The following is a 19536-nucleotide window of genomic DNA, read 5'->3' as shown; positions in this document are numbered from 1 at the left end:
CATGCCTAAAATAGTCTATGGACGCAGCCCCTTTCTGGCCAAGGTCTCCCACACCCGAGGCTGCTGGACATCCATTCTGTCGTGAATATCAATCTTTTTATTTTCAACACCTCATGGGAAGGATGTCCTGAGCATTTAATGTATGTCAGAGCATGTGCATTAACTCGATGCCGATTAACCCATTGAGCCGTCCAGCAGCTGTGCGAGAAGGGTGATCCCTGCTTTAAAATTCTGAGCCTGAGACACAGAGGAGTTAAAATCCCTCACACATCAGGAAGTGCTTTGGAGTGCACAGATCAGGGCACAGAAGTAATTCCTTCATGAGCTCTGTCCTCCCCGTGGTGGGGGAAAGCTGATCACCATCTCTCCATTTTCAGATCACAAACGGATCGATGTTTAAAGCACAAAAATGGCAGCTCTATCACCGTGATCTCTCAATTTCAGGAAGAGGCAAAATGATCCTTTTCCTAATCAGTTTAGGAATTGACTTTGGAGGGCTCCCTGGAACCCAAACACCGGTCCCACTAGGCTTAAACCGCTGGGTCAGAGTACAGCTAATTCTCCAGGCTTGCATGTTGGGGTCGAGAGAAGAAAAGATGCCAACGATTCTCCTAAGGCAACCCAGGGCCACGTCACCCTTGCCCCTGTGGTTTTCGTTAGTTTGTTTTTCTTTTTCCTTTTGTTTACAGACTTCTTCCAATGCCAGCCATTATGATAAGCCCCTTGCACACATTTTCTCCCTGAAGCCTTGCATTTAACTCATGTGCCTGCCATTGGAATCCCTGTCCAATAGATGGCAAAACCGAAGCTCAGGAATATTGAGGAACTTTCCAAAACTCACCCAGGAGTCAGTGAAAGGGATAGGGTTTAAACCCAGATCTACCTGTCCAAAATTTAAGTCACGTCCAAAATTTAACCACAATACTGTGCTCTCCCCCAACACACTTGTAGCCTAGCTGGTGTTCTCCCCAATTTCTGGCATCAGGCTTGCCCAGGTCCTGAAGGTACCTTGTCTTCCTACCATGAGGCACAGAGGGTCACTTTGGGAATCACAGGTTCTATGCTGGCTTCTGTCCTGGAGACCTCATGCCTACTCTTGTCTGCTTAGCCATCCTCATGACTTTTCTCAGGAGGCGCCCTGTGGCGATCCCTGGAGTGTCTGTTGGGCTGAAAGGAACATGCCTTACTTTGTCAGGCTCTGCCCCACCACCATCAAGAACCCCACCTGAGTGCCGAATTCTGAAGGTAGCATTTCAACTGCTGCTTTTCTAGAAACTCCTCTTTAAGAGAAAAATCCTTTTAGGCTGCGGAGGAATGCTGAACAGTAATCAGGTCATGCTAACTGGGACTACGGTTGAATCAAAGAAGTGGAAGAAGTGAGGGAAAGGAGAGGTCCTGGCCAGCCTCCCCAACTTTCCCGGCTGCCCCTAGGGCTAAACCCCAAGAGAAAACAGAGAGAGCCAACCCCTCCTACCTTTCAGCAGCTTATAAAATCTCAAGTGTTGCTGCAGTGGGAAAAGTAGTGACACGCTACCTGGAAAGTCCTCGCTGACCTGTGAAAATGTTTGAGAGCCTACGAAATCCCAAGTCTAGAATCTTTTCTTACCCTACACTCCCAGGCTTCCTTCAGATGATTTGGGGAAGCCAGCCCATGAGTGGCAGGACCCTTCCATGCTTTGGGGTGCCTTTTATTATCATTTCATTCTAGTCTACAGCTGAACAAAACTCCTGTTCACCACCCACAGTAGGGCATCAGCTGTTTCCTGTCAAGTATTTTCTCTGCCGTGATTCCTGACTTGGGGGCATTCCTTAGATTGGGTTATTTCGGGTTGTTTCTACAGGTTTATTTGTCTCATCTTCTGAATGCTTTCCTGCTTTATTGTCATTTTTTTGTAATTGTTAAATGGCAATTATGGATCATCTTCATTTCACAGAGCTATAGACGTTTCTGTGTTCAAACAGTGACCCTGAGACCACTGAAGAGTTTCACTGGTAGAAGCGCCATCTTCTGTGTTTCAGAACTTCTTTCTCCATCTTCTGGGCTTTTTAGCAAATGATGGAGGACCTCTTGGAGGTGTCTTCCACGAGCAGTCCCCCTCTTCGGGCTTATGGCTGCAGAGTGTGGAGAAGCAGATAAGACTAGGTTTGGCAGCGAGGAGAGAGCCTGGTGTTCACGTTGCCAACCTCCAGGCAGTCCTGCCTGCCTCCTCCTTCCTGGAACCCCTTTTTCTCTTCATTTTCTGTCCTTTCTTAGTCCCTTTCACCTCCACCTCCTCTTAATCCCCAGCCTTTCTTTTCTTTCCCCTTTTCTTCCCAGAGTTTCCCTCAGAAATTAGATAAAAACAGCTGAATTCAAAATACCTTCCAGCGTGGAGACTCTAACGCCGACCTTCTGCCTCCCTCAGGGACGGACATCGTGCCTGTCGCCTCATCCTTCTTTCTCACTCCTCGTGAAGCCCAAGCCACGTGCCGACCTACTTGGCTGTGTTATGTTTCCTTTCCTGTTTCCTTCGAGAGGGTGCGCTCTGAGGCACGTTTGTCACTTTCACCGAGGCGCTCTCGTCCTAGAGGCCGCCTTTGTGGTAGCAAGGTGTCTGGGCTTGGGACTCATGGAGCCTGGAAGCAGAAAGGGCTCCATCTGGTGTCACCTTCACCGTTGGAATCAGCTGGTCCCACTCTGGCTTCCAACTCTTGTCACCCCGGCCCAGTCACACAAGTCACCACTGTGACGACATTCCGTGACTTCCACCTGAGAGAAGGGGAGGCTCAGCGGGTGCCAACCTGGCATGTCCCATCCTAGGAAAAGAGACCCTCTCGAGAGAAACATCTGGGTCGGGGTGTGGTTTGGTTCAGTTTGGGTCTAACTAGAAAAGTAAAATGAGCTCCCCCCCGTTAGTATGCTGCTAGAGAATTCAGCCAACACAAATGCCTACGGAGAAAATTGTAGAAGTTATGGTACCCTGAAGGGACTCAGCCCATCTGAATCTAGGCAAGAACCAGTCTGTTCAAAATGAGGCTCCTTGTACCTTGAATGTTCTGGTGGGGGGCAGGGCGGCAGGAGGAGGGGATCAAGGATTAAAAGAGAAAGCAAAACGGGCTACGTTTCACTAATTTCTGCATTTTTGCATGCTTTTTTTTTCCTCTGCCTGTTGCATGCATTTAACCATTAATTATGTCAATAATGGAGAAGAAATTGTTTTACTTGTGGCATAGCTGTTTGAAATGATGATTCTGAGAACTTGGAGTATTTTTCCAGCACCTTTCCCTAAGCGGCTCATCACTGACAAACTTTATTGGCTGTGCTCGGTTGATCGTTCTTTGCCCTAAATCCCCAGGTGGAAGCAGTTGCCTCCTTGATGCTTTAATTGCAGCTGACTCAGCTAATTCGGAAAGCTGGGATGGATCCTCCCAGCTCGTTTAGAAATTTCAATGTTGATTAAGATCGATGTTTGAAACCAAAGTCAACTCAAAGGTCCCCTGGACTCGGCTTTCCAGGGACGAAAGCCAGTTCTGGGATGGACATTTAATTCCGGAGAAACGGCTGTGTCTTCAGCACAGCTCTGTGTCTTTGGACCTGTTTTGGATCTCAGCAGGAGGGGGAGTTTTAGGGATGACTCGTGCCTTCGTCTATTTTGTAAGCAAGCGGGAGGGAGGGTAGAGGTCCAAGTCCAACCTTCCATCTGTGGTCTGGCTGCTTGAGATTCTCAACAGAGATTTGGGCTAAAGTAATCCACAAAGGTAAGAGCGGGACACGGGGCCTTTGGGTTGAGAATGCAGTTGTGGAAGCCACAGGCCTGTTGGGCGAGTGCTTCGCCATTTTCCACGAGCCCCTCTCTTTATCTTCCTTCTCATCGTGTCTCCTTTCCACTGCTTTCTCTTGCTTCAGGGAGGTTCAGAGAAAAGGCTTCTATTCTCCACAAGATTGCCAAGAAGAAATGCCAGGTGGATGAGAATGAGAGGCAGAACGGAGCCGCCAACCACGTGGGTAAGTACAGAGAAACTTGTATCCCGTGACTTTCCCGGAGCACACGGAGGGGAGCAGGGAGGCAGGACCCAGCGTGGGCCCCCTTGACTCGGTGCGGACACCCAACTCTGCAATTCAGCCCGTTCCTGGGTGTCCGCAAGAGCCCATTTCCCCTGGGGGGTACAGGGCATAAATGGACCCACTCTGTCACCTACTCTAGGGGAACTCCAAGAAGAGAAAAATGATTCTCTAAGGAACCCAAAGTAAAACCAGCTTCTACCCAGGCATTTTCCTTGAAGAGTAAAAAAACCACTTTTCAGGAATCCCACAGAAAGAAGACACACAGGCACCTCTCATTTAATGTTTCACAAAAGGTGCAAGTATCATTTCTGAGATTCTCGCCTGGTAACCAGACACTTACATGTTATACTTGGGACATGGCCCATGCCACTCCCACTAAGTTAGCAGCTGGTTCGCTTGGTCACTCCTAACTGAGTGAGGGGGTCCCTTCGAGGCAACACTACCTCTCCTCTCTCAAGAATTCAGCAATAGCAGCCCAGGTCTCTTTGGGCTGACTTTTTCTGAGTTCCCTTGTGAACCAGATCGTGACATTCAGACATCTTATTTTAACTTGGAACATGATGTTCCTCCTGTCTGCAACTATAATTTAACTCACTAATTCTAAATTCAGACTAAATTTAACCTAATCTGGATCTCTGCTACAAACGATGCTATTGCCCAAGAAACTGCAGTGATCTGCAGGCAAAATGCAACAGGGTTGCCCTCAAAATACAGGACATTCCTAAGGAAGAGTTTCTGCCTCGGGGCACCTGGGTGGCTCAGTGGGTTAAGCCTCTGCCTTCGGGTCAGTTCATGATCTCAGAGTCCTGGGATGGAGCCCCACAGCGGGCTCTCTGCTCAGTGGGGAGTCTGCTTCTCCCTCTCCCTCTGTGATTGCTTTCACTCTCTCTAAAATAAATAACATTTAAAAAGAAGAAGAAGAAGAGTTTCTACCTCTCCTGTTGGCCTGACTTCTGGCTCCCGGAAGATCTTTGGCCAAGAAACAGTCAAGATTCTATTGGGCATAAAAAGAAGAACTTGAAGGGAATAAGCGGAAGTGTAAATATTGTGTATGCAGGGGCTGTTTCTTCTCCTCTGTTCATATCTGTTCTCGAACATCTTAATTCCACTTTGGGACCTGATCACCCCTTTTGGTGGGGTCAGGCTTGGCCATTGTGAGCTGATCTCAATGTTGTCTCACTTCAGCCAACAGATACCCCAAAATCCAGTTTTAATATTTCCCCAGGTACTTGGTGTTTGGTATTTTTCATAACTGGACCAAGCATATGAGGGTTAGCCAGCAGAGCCACACACAGCAGAACATCACATACATAACAGTGTCACTATTAAAAACATGGAAAGATGAAATCAATTTGAGCTTCTGTGGCTTTTCATATTTTAATATATTTATGCCTCTGTATTCTACAGTTAAATACATGAGTAAACAGAAACCTTTCCCTATGATTTCCAAAAGGTGGCCACTTCAAGCCCAATCATTTTTATGTAACTCTCAAAATACTTTCCAGTGATTAAAAATGTGTAGTCCCTTGGAAGTCACTAGAAACAAACATTCTGACACTCTGTGAGCCGCCCGATACCGTTCATATCTTATACTGATGAGCATGACAGTACTCCCGGCAACCCCGGCATTGACCCTCACGGCTTCATTGTCTCCTGAAATCCAGCAATTCCCCAGCACAGCCAGAAGGCCTAAGCACCTTTCTGTTTCACTCCCACTGAAGTCACGGCAGGCCATGGTGGTGCTGATCTCTGATCCCGGGAAGTGCTCCTCTCAGCCCCCAGAAGAAATGTACTAGTGCCCGGCAGTTACTGGAATCATGATCGGGAGAGTTTGTTTCTTGCTTGCTTGCTCTGTGCCAGCTCTGCGCCAAGTGCTTTGCCTGCGTGTTGTTATTTCATCATCGCCAGCATACCCTTTGATTGCTGTATTGTTGTTAGCAGTATTAGCTCCTTCCCCCAGGTTCGCGAGGAAGGAAGCTGAATCTCAGAGAAGTTAAAGTACTTGCTCGCTGTCCTGCAGCGTAAGCAGTAGAACCGGAGTATGAGCCCAGGCCGGTCTGTGATGCCCAGTGTCAGAGAGTCCCAGGGCTTCACCATGACCCTGGAGGCACTTCTCAACTCCCGGAGGGAGACTGGAGTCTGTACCTGCTGACCTGCGGCTCGTGCCAGGCAGACATCACCTCTCACTCAGGAGTGACGGAGCTTTCCCTCTGTTTCTTGTTCACCTTCCCCTCGCCTTGCTTGTGATAGGATGCCCAGGTGTAGGATGGGCTGAATAGCATTCTCCAGGCATTTTGAGAAGGCCAGGCTCCTGAGCCTGCCCCTGCCGCCCAGACATTGGCACGGATGTACACTCAACGAGCCTAGAGAATTAGAGCTGGAAGCAGTGGGCCCTAAGGTCAACCAGTTGCACCCCCTCATTTTACAGATAAGGTTCCTGAAACCCAAAAAAAAGGGGATTTGCCTAAAGTCCCAGCCTAATAATGGCAGAGCAAAGCCTTGGACCCAAGGCTCCTGGGGCCCTAGCCAATAAATATCCTTTCCAGAATGTCATATAAAAGAAAAGATCCTACAGTAAAAAATAAAATAAAATATATATATATGTATGTATATATATATATATATATATATACATCCATCTGTCCAAGGGGGATGGTCCTGGGCATAAATATTAATGTGTAGATTGAGTATGGTTTTGGTGAAAAAAAAAAAAGGTCTGTGTTCACGTTCTCGAATAGTTACTTGGTGACGTGCCTAATGTAGAAAATGCAAGCCAGGGAAGCTGAAAGGGGACTCAAGATATAAGGCCGGACTGAGAAAGCCGGAGAGCTGTTAAAGAGAGGAGGAGGACTGAAAACCCTGCAAGGTACTGGGGAGAATGGTAACAAATCCTTGGCCATTTGGTGCCACCCCAGCCCTGGGTCTTACCACCACCCCTCAGAGGCCACTGTCTTCTCTGGCCCAACATTTTAGGACGTTCCTTCCCATATGGCTCTTACCCCCACTGACTCCATTTGCTTTCTCTGTGTGTGTCTACATTGTACCACAGAAAAAATCGAGCTCCCAAACAGCACAAGCACGGAGGTTGAAATGACACCGTCCAGCGAGGCTTCGGAACCCGTACAAAACGGAAATCTGTCCCACACCATCGAAGCTGCAGAAGGCCAGGTACGGCTTTCTCCCCTTGCTTGTGATGTCCTCGCACCAGCAGCGCAGACCTTCCGTTCTCCTCGGAGGTGCACGCTCCCAGGCAGGACGGACTCCCGGCAGAGCCGGTTCTCTTCGTGTCTGTGGCTCAGCACCGGCAAAGGGCCCCACGTGCATCAAGCTCTTTGTGCACTGAATGAATTCACACATTCTGTGAGCCGCTGCTTCTCCGAGTGAGATCGGTGGCCTCGTGCATAGAATCCAGAGATCAAAATGCTGATCCCTGGGCTGTACTCCAGACCTGATGAAGCAGCATCTTGGGGTAACGGCATCCAGGTATCAGCCTTTTAAACTTGCCTCCCGGGGATTCTTGGTAAATGATGGCTGTTCGGTGCCTGTCACGGTCTGATCCTTTCTCTGTGTCTTTAAGATCAAAGATAAGTAACCAAGGAACTATAGCTGGTCACACCTTGGTTAACCCCCCTTCACCTTCCCTGTCTCTGCAATTGAAATTAATCCGTACTCTGGCCCGTTCTGCCCTCCAGTGGTGCAACCGATAGATAGCTGCGTGGTCTAAAAGCATACTCAACCTTCTGCGTGCTCTGTGCCGTGGATTTGGTACCGGCACTTTGCATATATTGCCTTTAAACCTCGTAGCTGAAGGCGGAGGCCTTTACTTTCTGCATTTTAGAGGTGAGGAAGCAAAAGCAGGATAAGACGAAGGGCTTCATCAGGATTACCTAGCCAGTGGTTGGTGGAGCTGAGATTCAGTCCCTGGTCCGTCTAAATAGAGTGCTGGGACTCTTGCCACCACACAGCACTGCCTCTGGACCACAGCTGCTCACAAAAGGAAGCAGAAGCCCCAAAAGGAGGTGATGCTTGCCACATTTCTGGATCTTCACTGCACCAACCGTATCAGGATTTCTAGGGTATAGAGGCCCAACTCACATTTTCATCAGGCACCCTCGGTCTGCGTTTCTCAAACTCGAATGTGCTTGCAAAGCTCCTGGGGGATCCTGTTAAAATTCAGAATCAGACATGTCCCATCTGGAGTGGGTCCCAGAGTCTGCAGAGCTAGCGAGCCCCCAGATGGTTCTGCCACTGCTGGTCCAAGGACCTCATTTGGAATAGCACGGCTGTAAAGTTCATGGCCTACTTCTCTAGACAGAATTTTCCCGATGAGCCAAAAAGTTACACCATGCCCACAAATAGAAGCCAGACTACGACAAATCTATTCTGGCGCTCTCTCCTCCTTTATGCCAGGATACACTCTGCAATGGAGCCTGCTCTTCTATGGGGGAAAACATGCTAATTATTGTCCATTGCCCTTATCCCCTGAAGGAATAGTCAAGGAAAGTCTCTTCACTTGAAGGAAAGGGTAAAGATGTTGAGCACCTTTTCGTGTACCTGTTGGTCATTTGTAGGTCATATTTGGAAAAATATCTATTCAGGTCCTTTGCCCATTTTTTAATCTGGTTATTTATTTATTTTGCTACTGTGTTGTAGGGGTTCCTTATGTAATTAGGATATTAGCACCTTACCAGATATACAGCTTGGCAGATATTTTCTCTCATTCCATAGACTGCCTTTCTTCCTGTTGATGGGTTCCTTTGCTGTGCTTTTCACAAAATATTTATCTACACCAAATGACTGTGTTGTGCACCTTAAATAGATATGATCTGTATTGGTCCATTACACTTCAGTGACGCTGGAAAAGAAATAATGAAAGGAAATGATAAAGAAAGGGAGCTCCTTCTGCCTTATCTCCTCTGCCTTCTAGGCTCTCTCCTTTCTGCCCAGAGCCCTGCGGTCCCTTCGCATTAGCTCAAGGGTAAGTTGGCAGAGCAGCTTATGTCCCCGTGGATAAGCAGCATGTGGCAGCAGGAGGCGGGCCCCAAGGACATCTGGCTGCCCTTGGGGATGGCACAGTCACAGGTGTGCGGAGGGCAGCATCCTCATCGTGCCTCTCCATCTGGCTGGCAGAGGGACAGCTGTGCCCCCCAACAAGGGAGCACCTTGCTGCAGGGGAGGGAGAGAGCCCCGCCTTACCCCTCCCTGAGCAGAGCTGTGCCCCCAGGTCTCACACGGGGAAACGGGACAGATTTGTGCACCACCTCAAGGGCAAACAGATCTCCAAAGAGCCACCCATACTGGCCACACGACGGCCTGCTGGGGGCTGGCAGGTCCACCCAGAGCGAGTTACCTAGTCTTGCTTCAGTGTCCCCATTGACAAATTAGAGATACTAACGGTGCCGGCCTCATTTGGGTTATTGGGAGAGTTGCATGAAAAAACGTATGGAAAGCACTTAGCACAGAGCTAAATGCTGCTATTTATATTATTGTGTGCCCACATTTACCGTATACATCCCAGCCAAGGTGTTCCTGCTCATTTGGGTAAAATTAAAATGTAATGCATATAGGTAGAGAAGCTGCAGATGAACACACACACACACAGATGAATATATATAATCATACGAGTGTGTGTGTGTGTGTGTGTGTGTATGGTGTCTAGGGGTAGTCAGGATATAATAAGTAAATAAAGAAACATTTGTGGTAAGTAAATAATTATAGCCCAGTGTGACTGCAGCTCTGTGCAAAGTGCTGTGGGAGCCTGCCTGAGGAAGAAGTTGACAATCCCAAGAGAAAATATAAAAGCTTCATGGAAGAGGTAACGTTTGACTGGGTGTTAATGGGTGAGTAGGAGTTCGTTGCTCCGAGAAGGAAATGACAAGTGCAAAGGTGTAAAACCTTAAGAGGGAAGTTCGTGTTTAGTGACTGGTGAGAAGGCCAGTGGACCTGGAGACCAAAGCAGAAAGTGAGGAGGGAGGAGAGATCCACTAGGAAAGGTAAATGGGGCTGAAACTCTTCAACTGTTCAATCAGAAAAATTTTAAGTGTTCATCTAATATGTGTCAGGCACCATGCTGAGCACTGGAGATACCCACATGTTCCAGAGACCAGATAACTGGCAAATACAAACCAAGATATAGATGACCACCAGGGCCAACAAGAAAATTCAGCATGGTGGGGAGGTGAGGACTATCGGATGGCCCCTGTAGGTTGGGAGCTACGGGGAGGCCTCACTAAGGAAGTGGCATTTGAACTGAGGTTGAACTCCAAGGAGGGAGCCAAGGAAAGAGCACCCGCACAGGCAGAAATGGGTTAAGCTTGTTCAAGGAACAGAAAAGTCAATGTGGCTTATGGGTGGGGACCAGAGGGAGGGAGGATGGTGACAATGAGGTGGGACAGGAGGGTCAAGCAGAGCTGCCTCACCTTGTAGACCATGATAAAGAAGTTCACTTCCTTCTAGGGTCACAATAAGCCACTGGAGGTTCCCATCTGTGATCTGCCCTTCTACAAAAATCCCTAGGCCTATGCTGCCACGTGGAGAGTGAATTGGGATATACCAATAGAGGGGCAAAGGGGTCCCTGCAGGAGTTGAGGCTAAGAGCTGATGGTGGCATGGACCAGTGCAGTAGGCATGAAGGAGCGTTGTGGATTGTGAAGGGCATTGTAGGCTCCACCAAGCACTCTGGACTTTACCCTGCCGGGAGTGGGGAGCCACAGAGGTTTAAAGGAAGCCCTGTCAGTGTCATAAGAGAGGAGCATAGTGCTTTCAGGTTGCTCAAGAGGGGCCAGAGTGAGGGAAGACTGGATACGGGGTGGCAAAGGAAGAGCCTCCCAGTTCAAGGTTCAGCAAACAATGATCTGTGGCTAAATCTGGGCTCTAGCCTGTTTTAATTCAACCCGTGAGACAAGAATGTTTTTACATTTTTAAAGGTTTAAAAAAAAAACAGTAGCAGCATATGTGACAGAGACCATATGGACCACAAAGCCTAAAATATTTACTATCTGGCCCTTTACAGGAAAAGTTTGCCCACCCCTAGACCATCTGCAGTCTTAAAAAAGAGAGAGAGAGAGGGGAGGGGGAGAGAAAGAAAGAAAAAGAATGAGGAATTTCTTCATGTATTGATATGGAACGATCTTCAATATATGTTCAATGAAAAAGGCTTACTGCCAAATTGTACCCAGTCTAGGATATTTGTATGAGGGGAGAAAACAGAGGGAAATAACATATGTATTTGCTTGGGATGCTACCGAAAAAAAGTGGTTGTGCTCACCACCTCCTGAACCAGGGCCTGGGTGATGGAGAACCAGAGTGGCAAAGAGTCTTTGCAGTATGCAGCTTTCTATAGCTTTTAAATTTTGAACCCGTCAACTGTATCCCTATTCCCAAAAAAATGCAACAACAATAAAAATAATAATGGGTTTAATTAAAACAGAATCAGTATGGTTTAGTGGTTTGAAATCAGAGACTCTGGAGACAGACCACATGAATCCAAATCCCAGATCCACCACTGACCTGCTCTGTGACTTTGGCCAACTTACTTAACCTCTCTGTTCTCCATTCTCCTCCTCTGTGAAATATGGATAGTAATCCAGTTTCATAGCGTTGCTGTGAGGATAGAATGCTCTTGGAACAGTTCTTGGCATGTAGGAAACACGGCCTTTGTGTTTGCTATTATTAGCGGTACTTAGTAAAACTTAAAAAATGTTATCTATCAAGGAACCCAGGTGCCAAGGCCTTAGACCCAGTATTGGCTGTGACAGGGATGGCAATGGCTGGATCTGAGAGCCGTTTCTGAGGTGGCATTGAACAGATCTGGCCCTAGAGAGGGAACAAGAAAGGAAGGTGCAGGTGATCTTGAGGTTGCCAGGCTGAAGGCACTGAGTGATGGGGTACGTTAGGGCTCAGACTCCAGAATCAGAATAAAGATGCAAAATCAGAATGCTCAGCCCGTCCCCCGCCCCAAAGCACAGCTTCTCCAGAGATGATTCAGTGCCTTTATGGTGTTAGTTTCATCTATTTCCCAGTTGTGTGTTTATCACGCTACATGAAGAATGAGGTGTGCATCCTAACTTTATTCATGGAAATTATGAGTCCCGTGCACCACGCACACATTGCAGGTAATCTCCAGAGACTTGAGCCTGTCTCGTGTAATTAACCTGCCTTTTCAAAATCCCTATTTACAAGGGAACTAATTTTACATTGACACCTCATCTCTGAGAGCTTTCTCCAGTACAGGCTTGACACTGGCAACAAAGAACATTTTTAAAATAGTCTCTTTCGCAGAGGGAGCCCCTTTGCAGGAGGTTTTCTGCTTCATTTGTACGTTTTCTGGAACCAAGAAGTAATTTGACTTGTAAACGGCTTAGTGCTAATTATCTCCTCCCCGTGACTGCTGACACAATGCAGTCATTCTAACGCAGAACTGATTCGAGCTGCTGCAGAGAATTTGCCAAGCCTCTAAATTTGCAGTGTTGGGACTTTAACTGGGTTCAGAAGACAATTGAAAAGAAACAGTCTGTCCTGCCCAGGACCCAGCATTTTCGTACACTTTCCTTCTGCCAATCTAGACAACAACCAGGTGATGGCCCTTGGGCAGCTTGCTGTGTGAATCAGCCCAACCTTGATGCATTCTGGGGCTCAATGCACGACGTGACAGAACCCCTGAAATACAAGTTAACGATGACCGGGCGGAAAGGGCAATGCCTTGCAAATGTCTTAGATTCAGCAATCTGAAAGTCTGACTTTTTTTTAATTGTGTCCTACGTGTTCACGTATCGGGAGCTGGTTTTTATATGTTGCAGCTTTTATTTCATTTTGCCTTGAAGATTTTGCTCTGTCCTTAGGGAAATCAGAATTGTCCTTGCTTTGGTGAAAAGTTGCACAAGTGCACCAGTGGGCAAACAGAATTATATAAGAAAATCGCATTCCCAGGGGGAAAAAAAGATATAGATAGGTAAACACTCGAGAATGTATAAGATGCATACTTTTTTTCTTACTTGCTTTCTGTACACATAAATATCACCTTAGTGTGTTAAGCTTTTCTTTCCTCCTTTTGGGAGCTGAGCCCTGATTTATTTCTCCCCAGTCTAGCATTGGCCTTTACCTAAGCTCAGGAAAGTTTTTAAGACCTGCTTTCATGAAACCTCATAGTGCTGATAAAGATGTTACAGTATTATGGGACTAAGAATGAGTAAAAAAAGATGATGAAGGTGATTGTGATTTTAGATTTTTCTTGAAAAATAAGAGAAAATACATAAAATATCTCCTTTCCATTAAATGTGGATCTGTGCGGATGGCTTAAAAAAAAAAAAAAAAAAAGGCAGGGGTGCCTGGGTGGCTCAGTGGGTTAAGCCTCTGCCTTCAGCTCAGGTCATGATCCCAGGGGGGTCCTGGGATCGAGTCCCACATCGGGCTCTCTGCTCCGCGGGGAGCCTGCTTCCTCCTCTCTCTCTCCCTACCTCTCCACCTACTTGTGATCTCTTTCTCTGTCACATAAATAAATAAAATCTTTTTTTAAAAAAAATGTTAGCTCGGATAGGGCTTTCCAAGATTATTGAAGAAGATGGCACCTAGAATCCCCATGATGTCTTCCTAAAATATTACCCTGAGTTAGCAAACATTTATGTTCTCAGCAGCGGTGAGGTTTAACCGAGGGTTGAGAACCTCAAACATTCCTGTTACTCAAAGAGCGGGTATCTTTTCTCAGTGACTAAGGTGTAACAACCAGGTTCACCATTTTGAAAGTTTAAAAATAGCCAAGGATCGCATTTCCCCCTATTGATGAGATTATTCAACCTCTTGGAACAGGAGGGAAGCATAATAAGAGGATTCTGGCTCCCAAGAAATGCAGGCTTTGGTGGAAAGTGGGATGTGTCTGTGTGCCTGATGCTGCCAGAGCACGGGGCAGGGCTGGGGGGAGATGTAAAGGCCCGACCGTGAAAGGAAAAGAACATCCAAAGATTCCCCACCCGGCTGGGCTTCGCAAGCCCCACACCATGTTGGAATTACGATTGCCTCAGGAAAGAAACTCACGAGTATCAGAGAAAACCCAGTATAAACTATTTTTTTAGAAAGTAGAAATTATAGTGTCTTACCTAACAGACCTTATTGCAGGAGTTCATTCCATTTCTAGAAGAAAGAACATTTTTTTTTCAAACCTATACATATATTTATCTAAGGAAAAGTTGAGATCCAGTTTGTATATCTGGTGACCTGAACAGTAATTACGAACTGCTTAAGATACACCCAAAGGCCTTTCAAACACATTTTAAAATGAAATTAAGATCAGACTTGAGTTTCTGACTTAATTTGAATATTGACAAAGAATTATATATTCACTGAGAATCTTACTATTAATAATACCATTTGTCATTGTGCTTTCTGAAAGAGTTTGAAGAACGTCTATTAATCATGCACATAAAGTACATTAAAGGTTGACTATTAATAAAAGGGAAAAACCCTATTACCTCCCTGGAAAAAAAAAAAAACACTGACATTAATATTACTGTTCCTATGAGTAATTCTATTCCATTCGATAATAAAATGATGGGAATGATTTTTGAATTATTTTTTATGATTCTCCAGTAGCTTTTACGTTGACAAATCTTTTATGATTTGTGTCGGCAAGATTTACGAAACCCATGAAAACGATACAAAAAACAATTTATAACAGCAGTACAGAAAACAATCCGTCTTGTCCGTAGGTTGCACCTTGGAATTATTTGGGCAAAATGCAAAGTGAAGAAAAGCAATTGCATTCCACCAGACTCTTGAGATGCCATTTTATATTGCAATGAAATGGTTTCTTGGCTCTCAGAGAACTTGGTCTTCCAGACAGCTCCATCACTCACAGCAAGATCCTTTGAAAACTTGATTTCAATTCAAAGTCATGTAGAAGCAGATTATGTGTCCCCCACCCCTCCACCCCACCCCCAACCCCCCAACCCCCCATTGCTGTTGCTGAGTGAAACCTTATCTTGCTTTTTTTTGTTGTTTTTTTTTAAGATTTTTTATTTATTTATTTGACAGAGATCACAAGTAGGCAGAGAGGCAGGCAGAGAGAGAGAGGGGGAAGCAGGCTCCCTGCCAAGCAGAGAGCCCGATGCGGGGCTCAATCCCAGGACCCTGAGATCATGACCTGAGCTGAAGGCAGAGGCTTTAACCCACTGAGCTACCCAGGTGCCCCTCTTGTTTTTAATATGCTAAATTCTTGATGTTTGGGTTGGGTTTTCTTTTTTTAATTTTTCCATCTATATGTTAAACAAACCATATGATAGTATTATAAGTGGAGCTAATTATTTCCTGCCACTAGGTGGGCAAAGATTTATCACTTTTTAAAAAAATTTGTTTGCTACTTAAATGTTAGCCCTGTTGGTTCAGGATGTCCACACAAAAGGCAGTAGAAATGACTCAGATGGTGCATCTTTCCAAAAAGGAGATGCTTTTGACTTACCTCTTTTTGACTTATCTCCTTGGAAAAAGTGATAGAAACAGAAGATAAAAAACAGAGTGGAAGGGCGCCTGGGTGGCTCAGTGGGTTAAAGCCTCTGCCTTCGGCTCAGTTCATGATCTCAGGGTCCTGGAATCAAGCCCCGCATTGGGCTCTCTGCTGAGCAGAGAGCCTGCTTCCCTTCCTCTCTCTCTGCCTGCCTCTCTGCTTAATTGTGATCTCTGTCTGTCAAATAAATAAATAAAATCTTTAAAAAATAATAAAATAATTTAAAAAACAGAGTGGAGAGAATGAGGTATATTGTTAAATATATATATGTATGCGTGTATATATATATATATATATATGCAAAGACACTGAGAAACTAAGATAACAAAAGTAAAAGACTTTTTCAAAGACTCAAAGAATTAGTGAAAAGGTGATTTCAAAGTAAATTACAGCAAGTGAACACAATTATTTATTTCAAAGCCAAAAAACCTATTGAAAAAATGAGACATTTTTAAAAGATAAATATTCATATTGTCAGTGTGTGTAAGTCTGCTTGGACTACCATGACGAAATGCCATAGACTGGGTGGTTAAAACCACAGAAGTTTATTTTCTCACAGTTGTGGAGGCTTTAAGTCCAAGGTCAAGGTTCCAGCCAATTCACTTCCTGGCGAGGGCTCTCTTCCAGGCTTATAGATGGCTGCCTTCTCTCTATGGCCTCCCATGGCCTTCCTTGTACACATAATGCAGGGTGGGGGGCACCCTCTGATGTCTCTTCTTACAAGAGCATTCATGCTCTCCGCTCAGGGACCCACTTCTTTAAACTTACTTGACTTTAAGTAATTCCTTCAAAGGCTCATGTGCAAATCCAGTCACACTAGGGGTTCGGGCCTCAATGTGTGAATTTTGGAGGGACACAAACATTCGGTCCGTTATTAACAGTCAGTAAGGACTCATCTGAAGAGTGCAGTAAACAGTTTTTCCCAAATGCAGCTCTCTGGTTTTCCATCATTGAGATCTAACAGCTTTTCTTCTTCCAGACTGTCCTGTTTTTATTCCCCTTTCAAAGAGAAGGATCTAGCAAATGGCAAATGAGGGCTCCATTAGCCTCCGTTAGAACCCTCAGCTGACCCATCCCAGAACTCTGAGTTTGTTTTTAACATGAATCACAACACACCTTCCTTGACAAATCCTGAACTACGGCTCTGCTGTCCCCGGAATTTTTTTTTCTTGTGTCACTTGGAGATTTTGAGTACAGATTTTTGGGTCTGCGAGACCAAGATGATCCACAACTCAGTAATGAATATTTTTATAAGTCGATCTTTTTCATATGCCAATTTCAAGTGTGATGTTCTATTTCTGCAATAGATATAATGAAGGCCACTGGTATGTTGACCCCACTAACCGACCGATTAATTTAGGAAAAATGGAGAAGCGAATCACTTACCATCTGTCCCTGAGTCAGCCGGTATTTATGGGTGGGAGTTGGTCATAAATTTCTATTGCCCTTTCTACTTCTATTTAAGCCACCTAGTCTACTGCATTTTTTTTTAAGATTTTATTTATTTATTTCACAGACAGAGATCACAAGTAGTCAGAGAGGCAGGCAGAGAGAGAGGGGGAAGCAGGCTCCCCACTGAGCAGAGAGCCCGATGCAGGGCTCGATCCCAGGACCCCGGGATCCCAGGACCCCTGAGCCAAAGGCAGAGGCCCCAACCCACTGAGCCACCCAGGAGCCCCTAGTCTACTGCATTTTGGTATGTCAGACCAAACAGGCTAATACACTAACCATATGGATATTTATCTTTAAAGTATCTCATTCTTTAAATTTCTTTGTTTGTTTGTTTGTTTGTTTGTTTTGGGGGTTGGAGAGGCAGAGGGAGAGAGAGAATCTCAAGCAGACTCCACACTGAGCACAGAGCCCGAGGCACGACTCAGTCTCACAAACCTGAGATCATGACCCAAGCCAAAATCAAGAGTTGGTTGCTTAACCAACAGAGCCCCCCAGGCACCCCTAAATATCTCCTTTTTGAATAGATTTCCTTTGTAAAGCACTGGTGTGATTTTCTCTTATGAAATGGAGAACGCTCTCTAGAACATTGCTTGGGAGGCACCTTTTACTTGCCAAATAGTTGTTGATTTCGGAGATTTTCACTGTATTAAAATGTGACTGTACATTTTTGGCAACTTTACCTTTGAGAGTTCCAACTCTGCTATTGTTTTTAGCTCTGCACAAAACACAGAATCAAGGTGTCACAATATTTTGAGTCTTGCCATCTGCTTGGAAGCTTTGTTTCTGATAGAAAGTCTACTTACAGCCTACCTACTGAAAGAAAATAGCATTTTCTCCATCAAGCTGTGGAATTTTCCCTTTCATCCTACTTATAAAGACCTTTTACTTAGTCATGTTACCTAAAAGGAAAATAAATTAGTTTGTTGACATCACTACAGTCAATGAATGCTCAGTAAATGTTCGATGAATGCATAGATGGAGGAACTAAAATTTTTACAGTTTCTACTTTTATGTCAATTAATTGAATTAGAGGATTTTATTGCTGGAAGTATCATAATTCACTTAGTCAGGCTTCTTTCTCCTAGATGTCTCAGAAGAAACTATTTTCCTAAACACTCAGTAACTGTTGATTATTATTTTTTATGTTCACTATGTGCCAAACACCATTTTAAGGAACCTCCACGAACTATCTCAGTTAATTTTATAACAGCAATAATGTTGTAAAAGACTGTTCTGGAGCAGAAGATTTATCTATAAATCCCTTCTCCAACAATTCCTTCATTAGGTACAGCGCTTTCAAGCTTCTTCTCTCTCTCTCTCTCTCACTCTCTCTCTCTCTCGGAGTCCCCCCTCCCCACCACCACACACACACACACTATACAGTGTGTGTGTGAGTATGTGGTGCATATTCTTCCCCTGAGGTTCTACAGGCCTTTTGAACACTGAATCCTGGAGTCTGGAAATAACCTGCCTCCTATTTCAGTCCTTGCTAAACTTAGCCTCAAGAAAGTTTATTATTGTAAAGGGCTTAATCCATCTTCTACGATGGCCCCTAGGCATTCATTTGAGAAGTAGCTAGGGCAAGATGATCCGTAGTGATGGGAATCGGGGGTGGCATCAGGCCATGAAGAGCACATCAAATCTCCAGCCCTCATTTTGGCCATTGCTGTGGCTTGGCTGTCACGTCCCCCCTGCCACCGCCATCACGTGAAGCCTGGGCAAGATTTCCGTCCTTTTTCCTTGGGCAGAGAGAGCAAAGAAAAAGTCTTTCTTCTTCACGTGTGTTGGAAGGCCTGCCATCCATTGATATCAGCCTCACATTTCATTTTTAAATTTGTACCTGGCACCTTGGAGATCAGACCCAAAGAAATAGAGGCCCCTCCTATCCACATACCCCCAGATCTGCTCTTCATTTCCCTTCAAAGCTGCCCTGGATATTACAACAAGAATGCCATGCACGAATAGCTTAGGAACAACAGAAACATATTTCTCGAAGTTCTAGAGGCGGAGCAGTCCAAGATCAAGTGGCAGGTGATGGAATCCGCTTCCGGGTTCATAAATGGCCATTTTGTTTACTGTGTCTTCACTTGGCGGAAGCGGCAAGCTCACTCCCTGGAGGCTCTTTTATAAGAACACTCTTATTATCACCTCCCAAAGGCCCCACCCCCAGACACCATCACACAGAGGAGTAGGACCTCAACGTAATTTCAGAGGGACACAAACATTCAGTCTGCAGCGGACTCAGAGAGAAGGGAAAGAATGCAACTAAGAACAGATGTTTCTGATCACCTTTTCCTAGCAATGTGGGCCATCCAAACCACCAGAAATTAGTTGTAGGGTCAAGAAAATTAGGCACAATTATGTCAATTAAATGCTTGGTGCTGCCTCTAGCTAACATTTTGTGTTGAATAGGTCAAATTTATTACAAATAAAGCTGGTATAACTGGGCATAAAGCACATTTATTTTTTTATTTAACATACCTATTCTTTGGGAGTAAGGAAGGGAGGCAGTGTGAAATGGGGAAAGAGCCTTGAGCTGGGAGTA

General features: G+C 45.3%; 1 protein-coding gene across 1 annotated transcript in view; it reads left to right on the top strand.

Annotated features, from left to right (window-relative positions):
• SLC24A2 (solute carrier family 24 member 2) overlaps nucleotides 1-19536 on the top strand; it is a 239438-nt gene that overhangs the window by 190875 nt on the left and 29027 nt on the right. The window contains 2 exon segments of the mRNA XM_080819423.1: nucleotides 3887-3985; nucleotides 7095-7213. Coding sequence (XP_080675549.1) covers nucleotides 3887-3985; nucleotides 7095-7213 — 218 coding nt within the window.

The sequence above is a fragment of the Martes martes genome (genome assembly GCF_963455335.1).
Source record: "Martes martes genome assembly, chromosome: 12".
In the NCBI taxonomy this organism is placed as follows: domain Eukaryota; kingdom Metazoa; phylum Chordata; class Mammalia; order Carnivora; family Mustelidae; genus Martes; species Martes martes.
Note: the sequence above shows the minus strand (reverse complement) of the source record. Positions and strands in the feature narration are given on the sequence as shown.